Consider the following 15,541-nt stretch of genomic DNA (forward strand, 5'->3'; position numbering starts at 1 on the left):
AGAGAGAAAAGATGTTCAGAGAATAGTTAAGAAGCTAAAAGAAAATTAAAAATCTACGATCTTAAACTATGTACAACTATACCTACTAAAGAAAAGACTAAAGCAAGTGAATCACACTAGAAAGTCACAAAGTAGAGAAAAAACAGCAGAAGAAGACAGGCCGAGACTAGATTTCATATGTATGTTCTCTATAGTGGTGCAGAGAAGGATAGAAGAAAGGAGAGAAATAGAAGCAATCATTGACACAGAGAGGTGCATTGAAATAGAAAAGAAGTAAAAGTAGGAAACAGATTAAACAGGAGCAAGAAATAGGGAAACAATCCTCAGTAAAAACTCTGTATAAATGTAAAAGTGGTGTAATTTTAACATTAAATTAACCTCAAGCTGCGGTCTCTTTAGCAACAGAAGTGCACAGAAACAAAGAACACAGTGAATGGTGAGAAATGGAGAAAAAAAAGAAGACAAGAAAATGATAAGAATCAATAAAGAACAGAAGAAGAGAAGAAAGGGGGAAAACAGCTTTATTTAGAGGTAAACATCAAACACAGCAGCACAGAGTGCGACAGAAACAAAGACAAGAAGAGTTCATCAATAGTAGTCGAGAAATCATTCAACAGCTCTGAGTGAGGAAGGAGACAGAAAATACAAGAAAAGATGGCAGCAAATAGAGAAATAAGGCGACGTTAGACAAGAGTTTGAATGAAAAAAAAATGTTTTGTGGGATTGACAGCAGCGTACAGATGAGAGAAGTAGTCTCGAGTCAGAAAATGTCATTTCTACTGATGAGGTGCCTTTGAGTAATAAATCTTCAGATTGTGTGTTAAAGCCAACAGCAAAAGGCTGCTTTTTTACTGTAATTCCCAGTTGTGAATACACATAACAGGGTTCAAAGCAATTCGGTAGAATAAAACCTTCCAGGGTGAGTAAAAGAGATGAGATACAGAGCCACAGAAACAGAAACTAGACTATGTTAGTCTGGATTTATGGACAGAAAGAGAAAAAAAACGACGCAGGATTAATTCTGCCAGCTGTATGAAAAGCTAGAAACGTATGAGAGGTAGATTGTTAGAGAGGCAAAAACAAATGAAATTCCAACCGCAGACAATCCAGACAAACATTAGTTCTGCGTTTGTCATACTTCAGCGGGCCAAAAAGAGTCATAATGATACCAGTGTCACAGCTGTCTCTCATCCGACTGGATTAACTGAACAGTGCTGATGCAACCTCACTCATATGCTCACACACACACACGCACACACACACGCACGCACACACACACACACACAGACAGACACGCTTAAATAGAGAGATTTAGTAAATCTTTGTCATCAAAAATATGTCATTTAACATTGTACAAAATGTTCTCTTTTTTTTGTACAGCTTGACCCGTGAAACTTGAAAAAATCTCAGATATTAATCACAAAAAAAAAAAGAATTCTCACAGTATTTTTCACCAACCCTGTAGTGTTAGCGATCTACCAACATCAATACTCTTTAAATTCAGAAAACAATAATCAGTTAAAGGTTTTACGCAACTGTCTATATATTACATATCATCCTCTTCCGTGTGATATAAGTATTCTTCAGTAGAAAGAACAGTCCTACAGTATTTACAGCTTCAGTCTGTTTAGTCTCTCGGGGGGGAGAGGTTGTGATGGAGACAGGAGGTAAAAACCATTCCCACATTTCCCCAAAAAAAAAAAAAAAAAAAAAGATGAAGGATCTCATAACCTGTCCTGCAGCATATCACGGATCAGCCAGTCCCAGAGTTCAAGGGAGACTTCTTTTGCACTTCTTTTGGGGCGTCTCAGTACGGGGTGAAGCGGTTGTATCCTCCTCTGTACAAACTGGCCTGTTGACAGATGCAGTACGCCAGGTGTGACATGTGCCACGGATGTAACAAGATACTGGAGCTTTCAACAGAGGCTGTGTGTGTTTTTGACTCAACTCACCATTGTACCAACCCCATATGTTGTTGTTGGTCCAACTGAGTGGTGATAGGGATCTGCAGCTGTGGCATAAACCCGTCCGTATCTGTTGAAAACATCAGACATCAGAGGACAGTCTAACAAGCCACCACAAACACTATTATAGATTTATTTTTTTCTGCACATTTTGTTTGATAATTTAGTTGCTCAATTTTTTTTTTTGTAAATTCTACCTACATCATGGCCTAAAGGTCTCAAAACTGAAAAATACTGACTAAAAATAGTCAGATTTAAATCAATGAACCTTTTGAACCTTAAAAACTCACAATGTGCTATTTGTGAATATTTTTATGATGCGAAACCTCTCACCAGATGGTTAAACTCCTCAAAAAAACAACAACAGTGCATTTAACCTTACGGTGAGGCCTGTGTGGGTAAGAATATCAACATTGACGGTTCATACAAACTACAGAACATGAGCTCATAGTGAAGAAATATGTGCTTGTTTGGGCAAGTGCATTTAAGCCTTTAAACTGATATGCGTCATCAGTACACAAATCTTAAGTGTTCCCATTTGTCAAAGTCACTAAAAAACTCACAAACATTAGAATCTCTCCAGAATTCAAAGCAGTAAAATCAGTAAGAATGTGGAAAGAAATTGTTGCACCAGAAGTAAAAGCTGATTTCTAATGTTAAAAACGTGGCTGCAAGGAACAAATCATGTGTGGCGTTTATCTGCTTACCCATCGCTGTAGGTTGCCGTGGCAGCAGATGCTGATTGAGCCACTCTATAAGCTGCAGGATAGCCGCCCTGCACCAGATAAAGTAAAACAACATGAATACAAGGACAACACAACACAGAAGTTTATTGGTTTTAAAGAGGGAATGTGTGAGAAGTGTAGAGACACTTACATAGACTTCTGCTCCATACAGTCCATCTTGATATACCATCCTGAAAACAGTTGAGTAAAAATATTATTTAATAGTTTTGCAGTGAATAAAATGAATATAGACCAGGCATAAGTATAGAGATTCTTACCCAGGGTAGGCAGGCACAGCAGCAGGTGTGGCAGCAGCAGAGCGAATGGTGTTGTAGACGGCTCGACCTCGGCCACGCAGCGCAGAGCCCCTGTAGGCCAGAGTAGGAGTGGCTACAGGGTATGGGAAACTGGCAACTGAACAAACAGAGAGGAAGAGAGAGAAAAAAAAGACATTTAATATAGAAATGTTTAATTGTTTGATGCTGGTGGTCTCATAACAAGAAGGTTACTTACCTGTATAGAGTTCAGGTGCATACATCGCCCCCATGACAGGGTTGATCTTCCATCCAGAAGCTACAGAGAGAAAAAATAAACTTTTTCCAGCAGCCGTAAAGAAGCTAAAATCTCCAAAGTGAAATGTGTAATGATTAATGAGTTGTGTCTTACTTGAAATTTCACCGTTCACAAGAGGTGTTTGGGGCTTCTTGGTAACTACTCTTGCAGTGGCGTTATTAACCTGAGGAGAGCAAAAGTGATGATAAAGGATTATTATACCGAATATTAACGTGGAAAAGCTACATATGGAGGTAAAATCCTCCCTCACCTCAATCTTCCTCCCTTCCACGATCGTTCCATTCAGCTTTTCTCGTGCTCGGTCAGCCTCAGCTGCACTCTCAAAGGTGACGAATCCAAAGCCCTGCATGTTTGTAGGTTTACATGATTAATTTCTGTTGTTCATTAAAAAGCTTTTTCATGTTGCTCTGATAATATTTCTGTGATGCTGACCTTGGACCCCCTTTCATTGAAGATAATTTCTACATCAAGGATCTTGCCAAATTGCTGAAAGTATCAAAAATGTTTTACAAAGGGCATCTATATATCAATATGTACAATAATAACATGCATATGATGGTTTCTAGATCAAATTCTCATACCCCAAACATCTGCCGGAGGTCTGGGTCTCTGAAGCGGAAAGGGATGTTGGAGACGTGGAGGCGTTTTGGTTGGGCCTTACCTGACCCTTCCTCTTCACTTCCGCTTCCCGCTCCGCCCCCTGACGACACCGACACGCTCAGAGATTGGGGGTCAGAGGTCACAGGTACCAACGCTTCCTCCTGACAGTATGAGAAAGTATGAAACAGGAGGAGGTGGAGAGAAAAGCGAGTATGTGGATAGAAGAATGGACGTGAAGGAGGACGACATGGAGGAACAAACGGGAAACAGGAACAGGTGGAAAACAAAAAAAAAAAAGATGGAAAAAGAAAGTATGAATGAGATGGGAGTAGATGTGAGGACAAATGGGGGAAAGGGCATCAGTAGAAAAGCAAAGAAGAAAGGGGGGAAATCATAGTCAAATCAACTAATTCAGCAACATCTCTCAGAGAATTTCTGTTTGTGTAAAAATCCATTTTGGGTAAGCATCACATGGCATTAGGCAAAGATCATTTTCATGAGGTCAAGTGATCCAAACCAAGTTCAAAGAGCATTCAGCAACCAGTGATCCCTCTCAGGCAATGTGAGGAGGCGTGAAAAGGGCTCCATTTTAGTGAGGCGTCTTTGTATACATGCCTGTAGGATGGTATAAAGACTAAAGCACTGTACACTACAAATAATTATTACATATCTTACAGTAAAACTACGTAAGCTCACTCCAGCTGTTGACAAGAGAAATAAATAAGGTTTAAAGCTTAAAAAGAAAAGAAAGTTGTTAAATAGTTACATACTCATATTATTGTACCTAAGCAGTTGTAATAAACTGAAACACATTAAAGGACAGGTTCACAATTTTAAACATTTGTCAGGTGCCAAATGAACATTGAAACTGGTTTGGCTCACTGTAATCATTTGTCCTGTTTATACTGGCCATTAAGAGATGTGTTCTTAATACGTTTTCAATGTAAGTGATGGGGGACAAAGTTCATAGCCCTCGTTCTGTGCAAAAATGTATTTAAAAGCTTATTTGATAATAATAGTCTAATAATCTAATATGTGTATGCTTTAGCCCTCCAAATTAGTCAAAGCACACGGATATCTGACTAAAAGTTACAGCCTTTTTAGTACTAATTTTGTTTTGATCCTTCCACTGCACTCCACTTGACCTCATGAAAAGGGAAAAAACTGTCCAAACCAACACAAAGAGGGAATTTTATACTAAAAAGACTTAAACTTGGAAGATATCCACTTGATTTTACTAATTTGGGTGTCTGAAGCCTTATATAAGCTTCAGATAAACTTTTACATATTTGTACAAAATGAGGACTGTGGATTTTCTCCTTCATCACTTACACTGTAAACACATTAGGAGGGGATCTTCTAATGGTCAGTTTGAACAGGAGGAATGATTACAGCGAGCAAAACTTCATTCACACTGTTCATATGTGTACCAGAATATTGTTTTACGATAGTGAAATTGTGAACCGATCCTTAAATTGTGCTGCGACAATATTTAACTGATTTAAATTGCCCCATGCAGAACAATTCAAGGACTAATGTGCCAAAACCAAAACATTCACAATGCACCACGATGCTAGTGTGTGCGCATGTATGTGCATGTATGTGTATGTGTTGGTAAACCAGCACATCATCATCCATTGCAAAAGAAATGTTAATTTTTTTTTTTTTTAAAAAGGACAAATGAATGAGTCCAAAGAAGAAAATGAGAATGAAAAGGTAAAGGAAAGGCAAAAAAAAATGTAAATAAAATAAATAAAGTGAGCTTTAGCAGAGAGAAGGAGCAGAGTGCATTGAAAAGAAACAATTAAAAAGCAAAGAAAAATTACAGGAAAGGATAATGAAAATAAAAAATTGCAGTCCTATATGCAGAAGTGAAGATTTGGGTATTAGCGTTGTAGTACCAGACAGTGAAAGAGGCCTCAGTGCAGCAGTGAAGGATAAAATTAAACCAAAGTAAACAAGGCAAAGAAGGTGCGCAGAAAGCTTGAAAAGGAAGAGGGTGTGGGGGAAGGCAAGGGGGGCAGAGATCAAAACTAAACGTTCCACAAGGGTCAGTCTGGGGTCACGGTGCTGCTTTTCTGCCAAGGGTTAAAGGTCATTTGTCAAGGGGCATAATTAATAAGTTGGGGATGGACAGAGAAGGGGAAATAGAGAACACATTCACACATGGGAGCATACTACAAACAAATAAACGCACACACACGCCACTGTATTACACTACACTGGCTTGCCATTGGCCAACTACAATAGACGGCAGACTATCACATCCGAACACACACACGCCACAGACAGGCCACAGTAGAGGGGAACAGGAGAGAGGGAGACAGGGTTGAGTTGGGTGGTGGTGTCATGTCACGATGCAGAATTGTTTTCTGGACCTGAGTGATATTTCAGAGGGGGAAAGGGGGTCATCTGGTCAGCCTCCCCCTTTGACCCCCCCCTTCCATGGCGACGTCTCAACTTTCCCCGAAAATCAGCACGGACCCATGTATGTCAGGGGCTCTAGTAATAAAATATATAGATGGGGCCACAAAACACCATTTATGAGAGGAGAAAGATAGATGCTGCAGCAGCAGGACACAGAGCCGACCTGCCGCACAGATCAGACTAAAAACGTCTGACTTTATCAGAGAGGATGTTTTCATGCCTGAGGGACACTTGAACAGTGTGTACCATATCTGCACTGCAAAAAATCTCCATTGGATTAAGTAATTTCTGTTCAAACTGAGAGACTTTGTTTGTTTTTGTTTATTTTGTTTAAAAGTGAGAAAATCAGCCAGTTCAGCAGAATTTAAAGCCCCCCTTCAGTTAAAAATGTGTTTTTTTCTTGTTCCTTTAGTTGGATATTTGAGCTTCACTGTGCAGATTGATGTATGTGCAAAGTTTGACACTAGAAGGCTGTTTTCACATTCATCTGATGAAATCTTCCACAAATGATGCCTGCATTAAACATCTGCTAATAAGCACTAAACAGCTGATAATGATGGGAATGCCATTAGTTTTGCAGATATTTGATCATAAATAAAAGTTGTGGACAAATTGTTATTTTGACCTGATGATGGCACTTGATGAAAAGTCAGGGGATCACCAAAGTTATTCGACTGTATCCTTTAGGCACCTTCAATATCTGTTTTTACAAGAATTTTAAAACAATCCATCAAATATTTATCAAGACTCAAAAGTAAGAATGTCTTGGTGCTGCAGGAAAAGTCAGGGGATGAACATAGGATTCATCCTATGGGGACAGTGACTGTCTGTACCAAATTTCTTGGCAATTCATCTAATAGTTGTGGGGATATTTCAGTCTGGACCTAAGTGGTGGACCCATCGACATTCACCACTCACAGAAGAACAAAAATTAAATCTGATTTTAAAAAATACTTGAAACAAGTTGATTTTATTGGAAACAAATTTTTCTGCACTTTCAGATTTTTCACTTCTTTCAGAAAATATAACCATAAGGACACAATTACAGATAAAAATTGATCAATAAAAGAGAGATTTTTTGCAGTGTGATAGGATGTGTTGATTTTACAAGTTAAAAAACACATCATGCTTAAATTAAAATCTTTATTCTATTAAAATACTTTACTGTTAAATAGGAGTCACAGAGTGACTCCAGTGTTGTAGCAGTAATTCCTTTCCCATTTATCATAAATCAATATTTTCTGAAATGTAGGAACCACTAAAACATCACATACATATATATATAATGTACATCCTCTGCACTCTTCACTGTAAACTCTTAATATCAACAAAAAGTTTCACAGCTGTAATCCTGAAATGTGACCTGTTTTTTGCCATCTAAATAAGACACAGGGGAGGAGGAAAAGTGAGGATTCATTTTCAACAACAATCTGCTCTCAGCTGTCCCCCCACTGAGTGTCAGCGGCATTCCCATACATGGACATAACAGTGGAGGTGGGGCTCTAAATATAGAAGGAAACTCTATCTGGCCGTGTTCCTCTGAAAGCAGATATAGAGGGACTACCTGTAGCAGCAGGGCTTCTTATCACATTAACTCACTGAATTAATGCAGATCATATTTTATTGATACACGAAGTTCTTCTCATGATGTGAATACCACAACTTCACAAACTGTCCTTACCGTGTTGCTGGATGTCAGAGTCTCCGCCCCGTCGTGCTGGGGGCCCTGATAGACTCTGAGCTGGGGATGTTCAGGGTACTCTGAACTGGCATGCGCAGAGCTAAAATCAAGAGGTGGCAGTCTGCCTGCAGATGCTGGCTGACCTTGACCTGGAGGGGGGTAGGAAGGAGGCGGGGCGTAGACCTGAGGCAGGGCGGGGTCGCCACTGCCGGGGCCGGCCTCCTGGGTGGGGCCTCCCTGAGGACGAGAGAAAAAGATGAATCAGCTTCTGATAGCAGAGAGGATCTCAGTTGTCAGAGGTGTAAACAAACATCATGTTGTTACCGTTAAAGGTATACTATGCAGGATTTGTTGGTTGCTGTTTGTAAACACACCATTCAAAGTTGGCCCCTCCTCCCCGGCTCAACTAGTGAGCAAGAGAGAGAGCAGCCGTGGACGAGTGAGCAAGAGAACGAATGAAGAGAGGGAGCGTCACTAGAGAGAACAAAGCCATGAAATATAACGTAATTTTCTGCTTGTTTCATGGCAGTTCTACAACATGCCCACACCTCCGCAGACCTCTGCACAACCCTGCGGGAAGGTGTTGCGTTGCCAGATTTGGTGTAACTGCAGCCAAAATGCAGCTTCATCCTGTCCGCTGTGGCCTCTCTGCTCTGTGTGCGTGTGCGTGTGTGTGTGTGTGTGTGTGTGGAGCTCAGCCCCGCCCTCGGTCAACAAGACACAGACCTGTTCTCCTTATACTGCACATCCATGACACAGACAGAGAGCAGAGCGGAGCAGAGGCGAGAGACAGAGACAGCGATGTAACCTGGTCACTACGTTATGAGTCCCGACCTCACACCCTGCGTGCTGTTATTGGGGCTACACACCCACTGCCGAATGGCTGACATGCAGAAACGTCCCAGGCAAAATGATAAGAAAATACAGGCAGAGGGCAGAGTCTGACACACTTCTAGTGGGTCATAAGTAATGATTGAGAGGGATTACTTTTGTATGAGTCTATACATTGTTTTTTAGGAAATTCCTGCATAGTATACCTTTAAAGCTGCTTTGTTCTTACAACCATGAATCATTGTGAGTTTGAATATTTAAAGCTTAAGATAAATAAACATTTAAGTACAAATGTGTTATACGCACATCTACTCACTATATCTAATATAAAAAAGTCTGATTTTTTTAGCAAAAAATGTTAAAAATTTCTAGTACGAACATTTTAAATTTTAAGACTCTGTAGCAGCTACAGTTGCTACATCAACAGAAAGTTTATTGGCACCTTTTTTGATAATTGATTAATCCTTTAAGTCAATTTTAAAGCAAAAATACACTCGTTCCAGATTCTCAAATGTGAAAATTTGCCTCTTTTCCCTGCCTGACATTATATTAAACTGAATATCTTTGGATTCTCGACTGCTGGTGAGACTAAACAAGAACAATTTAAAGCTATCACCTTAGGCTCAAGGAAAATGTGTTGGACATTTTTCACTATTTCCTGCTATTTTTTAGACCAATTAATTGAACAAATATGGTGAAGATAATTCCCATTTGCAGCCATAGAGGATTTGCTGCTTTTCTCAGTTTTATATTATTATAAATTACATGTTTTGGGGTTAGAAAAACAGGTAAGAAAGACAGACAGTTAGAAAAAAGTATTTTGAACTATTTTCTGACAGGTTTGAGTGACTGATACAGAAAGCCCTGATTTAGACACTTTAAATCTCTTTTATCTCTTTAAATCTCGTCCATACAGCCTACACACTATTCTTTCATTAAGTACATTTAAAAAACAGTGCAAACAACCAAATTTAAACTCCATCAGGCACAAATAAGATGTGAAATGTACACATTAGCAGACACAAACAAGGAACTAAAATGCATAGACACAGAACAATCATTCTGTACAACCTTGATACAAATAAATAACCTAGTTAGGAACTAAAAGCATTGTCTTACCCCTTTACCGCATTCCTCGATCTCTGATGCATTGTCCAACAACTGCTGCATGTTTTAATGCCAGCTGACCACCCGCCCACTGCACCATAAGTTCTACTCATCCACCAATCAAACCGAATGATTGCCAGAGCAAAAGGGACTCGGGGGCCACACCAGCTGTGGTCATCTGTAATTGTCAATCACCTCGTTTACCCCACCCATCCACCCACTCTGCTTCCACTTCACACACACACACACACACACACACACACAAACACACACACACACACAAACCAGACAGCAAACAGAGCTCTTCTAGAGAGATGAGGTATTTATGAATGTAAATGCTCCTTCAGTTGCAAGGCAATATATCACGCTAAAGGTCGACTCTAAGAATACCATGTTTGAGAGGCCGATATGGTTTTATTGCTTTTAGAGAGAAATGTTTAAATAAGTTATCCCAAACCAATTTGCTCCATGACATTAAAACTTCCAAATGTTATGTGGTGTATGCTTTATTGTCTTTCAAATAGCTGAGGACTTTTAAATCATTTCTTACATTTTCATTTTTGGTTCTTGTTTTGAGTGACATCTATTGGATAATCAGTGGCACAAAACATCTCATGTCTGCTGGAAAACAGCTCATTCATCCATTTATTTCCTGGAAATATTTCTGACTTTATGCTCAAATATTTAATGATGATAAAAAAAGAGCACTGGTGGCAGTAAACGGTAGCACAACAACATAGGTAATCATGTATTTTAGGATTTTGTGTTATGTTTGTGCTCCAGTACATTTATCTGACAGCTGTAGTTACAACTCTGCAGATTAAGAATTTACATACAACATAAAAAAGCTACAAAATAACTGTCATTTAAATGCTCGTCAGTGTTTCAGAAGTCAATTAAATAATATATTTCTACATTATCTAATAAGATTTAAAAGGAAAGAGGCGAGAGGATTTTCCAAATCTGTAGAGAGGCATAAAATCCTGGAAAATCCCCCAATTTTTACATGTTTTTACCTGACTGCTACCTGATGAGTCACTGAGTTAAAGTCCCCCACAGTAGTGAATTAGATCTACCTGTAACATTTATAACATTGAAATACTGCTCACTAATTAGTACACCATTAACAACATTTTGAATGCATTTACTGATAACTTGTATACTTTTACTTATAATTTTTTGTATGGAGTATCAATCAACTTCCACGGAAGTTCTTGCCAGACTTGTATCCACGTGTTTCCTTACAAGCAAAATGCCACACATTTGTCAGCCAGCTTTAGGATTTAGAGGGATCTATTATAATTAAAAACTCTCTCCTCTGTCATCTCATAATGTCTCGTATATCTCTCCATCAGCTGTTGCACTTAGGTGTGAAAAATTAAGAGATATGTGGATGCTGATAAACAATAAAGGAGGAATCGGAGGAACTTTGATTGTGGGTTGAACCTCATTCACTAAAATACTTATGTCTCTGCTGGTAGCTTGACATCAGACCACTCTGTTTTATTTGGTGAATATCAACTTTTGCCATGAAACAAAAGATTCAGAGTGTCACAAGTTAGATTGAACAGATTATGAAACTCTTTTGTTCCTTGGTCTGCAAACTTGTGAATTCAGAGTATGAATTCTCAGTAGGCCAGAAGTAATAACAATCTGATGTAACGCACCCAGCTAGTTTGTTTTAGGACCTGTGAACCTGTGTAGGTCAAACACTGAATAAGGAAGAAAGCGTTGAAATTGATTGCACTGCACATAATATCTGATAATAGTAAACATGCTTGATTGTAATAATGTTTTTCTCTCTGGTTTAATATCTTTGTTTTGTTATGTGCGATATATGAAACAGCTGTTCGCTTTGTGGTGCAAGACCAATTTCAGAAATATTAAAGCTCCCCTCCAGTAAAACATGTGTTTTGCTTCTTGTTCCTTCAATTCAATGTTTGAGCTTCACTGTGCAGAATGACGTATGTGCAGAGTTTGACACTAGAAAGCTGTCTTCACATTAATCTGCTGAAAGTGGAAAGTCACCTTAAATCTAAGTTTAACATGTTTACGACCATGATTTGTGACATCACAGTTATTTATTTGTCTTAAAATTTGTCTTGGGAGTGTCTCATTTAATATGTTGTAATCTTTCCTTGTAATTCTGGATAGTACAGTAAAAGGAGGGATTCTCCGAGGTTGTGACTCCCATTTGATCATGTCTCAGTCCAGTCATTTACAGACAGTCTCAACTATCATGTTGGAGCATGTTTCCAATGTATCAACACTACCTTAAAGCTGCTCTTTGTCACATTTATCCAATGAACACAACCAGTGTCTGACTGTACTAAACCCCCTCCTAGATAAGTGCCAGATAACACAATCTCCCTCACTTTGTTTTATATCCCCACAGACAGTAACCACCAACCGCTGAGTCTGATTTTGTATCATATCACTGTGTCAGCAGGCGCACAGACACTTCATCCCCCCCCCCCCCCCCCCACCGTCCTCCTTGCAGGCTTTTTTTGATTTCCATTTGTTCCGTCTTTCTCTCCTCTCCCTCCTCAGCTGTCAGCTCGTGGTCAGAGGTCAACGGCTCTGGGCCAGGTGCCTGCTGGGACAGCTGCCACAGGATTTACACACAGACGACACTAACTGCAGATGTGGCCTTTTAGTGCCGGCCAAGTTACAAATGTTAGCAACAAGTAGCTTATTAAATGCAACCAAATATTTCTTTCACTATCCACTCTTTACATCCTGTTTCTTCTGTTCAGGTTCTTTTGAAAATATTTTGAAGACATCCCTGGTTTTTGTCAGATAGTCAATAATGAAAAGAAGCAGCAAAGACTGGGAAGAGATAAAGAGAAGACTGACATGTGACAAAGATCCTGCTTCAGTTTGATAAATGGCTGATTGGTTCATCCCAAGAAAAATATTTGTCAAACAGATGCTGGACAGATTGATCCACTAAACCACCGGAAGAGCCCTCAAATCTTGGAAATATATCATTTTACTGAAAGTACAAAATGTTCAGCCCAGCAACTTGATCCCTTGAATGTGAGGCAAAGCAGATATCTATGAAGAACATTTCAGTGGCAGTTCAAAGTCCTTCACAAATTACATAATAAAATTAAGGGAATTTTATTGTGCCAGTGCGTTTTGGAGAAATTTCTCTTTCCTCAGGGCACACAAGATACTTCGTCAAAACACATTGGCACAACAATTTTGTACTTTTAATAAAATTCTCCTGTGGACTGACCAGTTTGTGCAGAAATATGATGGCTTTTATTCTTGTTCCAGTCTGAATAAGCCAATTAATAAATCATTTCTTTTCTCTGAGAGACTTTTCTTTTCTCTGGTTCCCGTCACCTCTAAAAAATACCACTCTCTCTACACCCATTTTCTCAAAGTACCCTAATACTTAAGTATTCCATTATTATTGAATATTATTATGTGGCTATTATGCTCAAACTGCCAAATACTTAATATCTAAACGCACAGCATGCAGGTCTCACACCTATTTTAAGTGCAGTTGATTGCAGAAAACAAGATAGGTGACAGAATCTCCTCCTGTGATTATCAGCTCAGAAGAGGAGGGTTAAAAATACAGCTGGTGTGAAGCACAGAGACAAGGTAGAGAGATACCAGATGCATTGTGGCATTGATGGTATGTCAGGGACACTTCAGACACTCACACAAACACACACACACACATTCACGTACAGCCTGCTGGCATCACAGAGACCAGTGGACTAAAGATAACCCCTCATGTGTCCTTACTATTAAATAAATAAGATCTTTCGCAATCAGTGATCCTCAGCCAGCTCCTGTCAGGCCTCTCTGATAAGTTATTTTGTTATTCCTCTAATCTCTCCTTTGTATTAGATATTTAAACACCATCAAGCAATAACACCAACAACCAAGATGTGACTCATTCACTCTGGGAGATAAGGGCTTTTTGGTATCTTTAGTTAAATGTTTTCCTCCTCGCTGGAAATATGTTGTCAAGACGGTTTATTGACAACACTGACATTAATTTCTGATTTACAGTAAAAACAAATTCAGAGCTTAAACGATTAGTCAATCAACAGACAAATAATTTTTACGATCGATTAATGGTTTAGGTCATTTTTTAATCAAATATGCCAACAATTAATTGGTTTCAGCTTCTTAAATGTGAATATTTGCTCGTTTTCTTAGCCCTCTATGATAGTAAACTGATTATATTTGGGTTCTGAACTTTTGTTTCAATAAAACAAGAAGTTTTAATAATGTCAACTGAGGATTTAAGAAATGTTAATGAACTTTTTTTCACGATTAATCAGAAAAATAATCAGCAGAATAAAGATAAGAAAAATAATTGTAAACTCATTCAACTATGGATTTTATTTTCATTTTTTATTCATCATCTAGTCTTTTATTTCCATCTCTTGAAAAAGGCCCCCAGCTACCTGACAGATTGGATGTTTACTAATGTCGACTTATGAAAACAAACATTCATGTGTGAGAAACTCAGAAGATGAGGTTTTGGAGTTTACAGAACCAATAAAGGAGAGTTTACCTGAACTATGCTGGGGTAGCATGTGGTTGTCTGTGGGTAGACAGGCAGTCCATAAGGCTGAAGAATCACAGTGGGTGAGGATAGCATAGCCCAAAAACCACGCACAAGGAGACAGGGAACGGTGGAAGATGGGAGGAGAAGGAGAAGGAGAGCAGAGGGGAAAAGGAAGGGTTGATATGCACACAGGAAAGCACGCAGTCAGGTTGGAGAAAAAAAATCCCAACAGGAGAAAACAGAAGATCCAAGAGGGCGAGTAGGGAAAGACGGTTAAGATTCTGTTAACCTCGCAGATGAGTCAAACAAAACACAACGAAACTCCACAAAACAACCGAAGTCCTGTCCAGAAATTAGACAGGATGTAGAGCAGGGAAAGAGAAAGCAAGTGAGCTTCTGTGTGTCCATCAGTTGATCACGCAGTCTGACAGACAGAAACACATGCTCAGGGTCCCATTTCAGAGTTATATAAATAGTCACCCATGTCCTTCTCTCTGAGTTTACCACCTCACTCTTGCACACGTCGTCCTGCAAGATTTCTCGCAGATTCTCACATGTTTTTGTTTTTGTTTTTACAATATAAAGAAGGACATATTCAACAGGGCTTCAGTGTAGGAGGCTGTCAAAAACACAGCCAGTCATTTGACTCCTTGTGTCCTCTCTATATACTCCAGAATCAGAATCAGAACTAGGTTTATTGCCAAGTAGGTTTGCACATACAAGGAATTATATATAATATACACAAGATTAAGTTATTGTAAATAATACAAAAAGAAAGAAGAAATTTACAATGAAAAAAATGTAAAATACATTCTAAGTGAGAAGAGCTGCTATAGGTTTAAATTTTAAATTGAAGAGGATGAAATGGACAAAATATTGACCAGACACTATAAACTAACAGTTGAGAGTCTGTTATTATTTTTAGGTATGTGACTACATATATCATATTTATGATACACATGATGTACACTCAGACACATACTGTACATTTGAAGCAGATACTTTCAGTGTTTTCACCTGTTATTTTCAGTTTCACCAACAGAGCGCGACAAGACCAACGTCCCCCTTAGTCCCTATTATAGAAAGTATGGTCTTA

The 15,541-nt window shown here is 38.9% G+C and overlaps 1 protein-coding gene across 1 annotated transcript; it reads right to left on the reverse strand.

Annotated features, from left to right (window-relative positions):
- Positions 1-515: 515 nt before the first annotated feature.
- Positions 516-14,844, reverse strand: rbfox1l (RNA binding fox-1 homolog 1, like). Its single transcript, XM_042423762.1, has 12 exons — positions 14,452-14,844; positions 7,971-8,207; positions 3,844-4,023; positions 3,695-3,748; positions 3,513-3,605; positions 3,356-3,425; positions 3,203-3,262; positions 2,968-3,103; positions 2,841-2,880; positions 2,672-2,739; positions 1,953-2,034; positions 516-1,852 (listed from the first exon to the last, which is right to left on the reverse strand). The coding sequence occupies exons 1-12, from the start codon at positions 14,536-14,538 to the stop codon at positions 1,808-1,810; spliced, it is 1,152 nt and encodes a 383-aa protein (XP_042279696.1). The 5' UTR covers positions 14,539-14,844; the 3' UTR covers positions 516-1,807.
- Between the last annotated feature and the right edge of the window lie 697 nt (positions 14,845-15,541).

This window comes from Thunnus maccoyii, chromosome 10 (genome assembly GCF_910596095.1).
Source record: "Thunnus maccoyii chromosome 10, fThuMac1.1, whole genome shotgun sequence".
Taxonomy (NCBI): Eukaryota; Metazoa; Chordata; class Actinopteri; order Scombriformes; family Scombridae; genus Thunnus; species Thunnus maccoyii.

Bases quoted from the DNA above. Each gene is read 5' to 3' on its own strand.
- rbfox1l (XM_042423762.1), bottom strand. From the start codon at position 14,538: ATGCTATCCTCACCCACTGTGATTCTTCAGCCTTATGGACTGCCTGTC. The intron at 3,749-3,843 runs GTATGAGAATTT...TGATACTTTCAG, and splicing joins ACCTCCGGCAGATGTTTGGG to CAATTTGGCAAGATCCTTGA. The intron at 2,881-2,967 runs GTAAGAATCTCT...AACTGTTTTCAG, and splicing joins GCTGTGCCTGCCTACCCTGG to GATGGTATATCAAGATGGAC.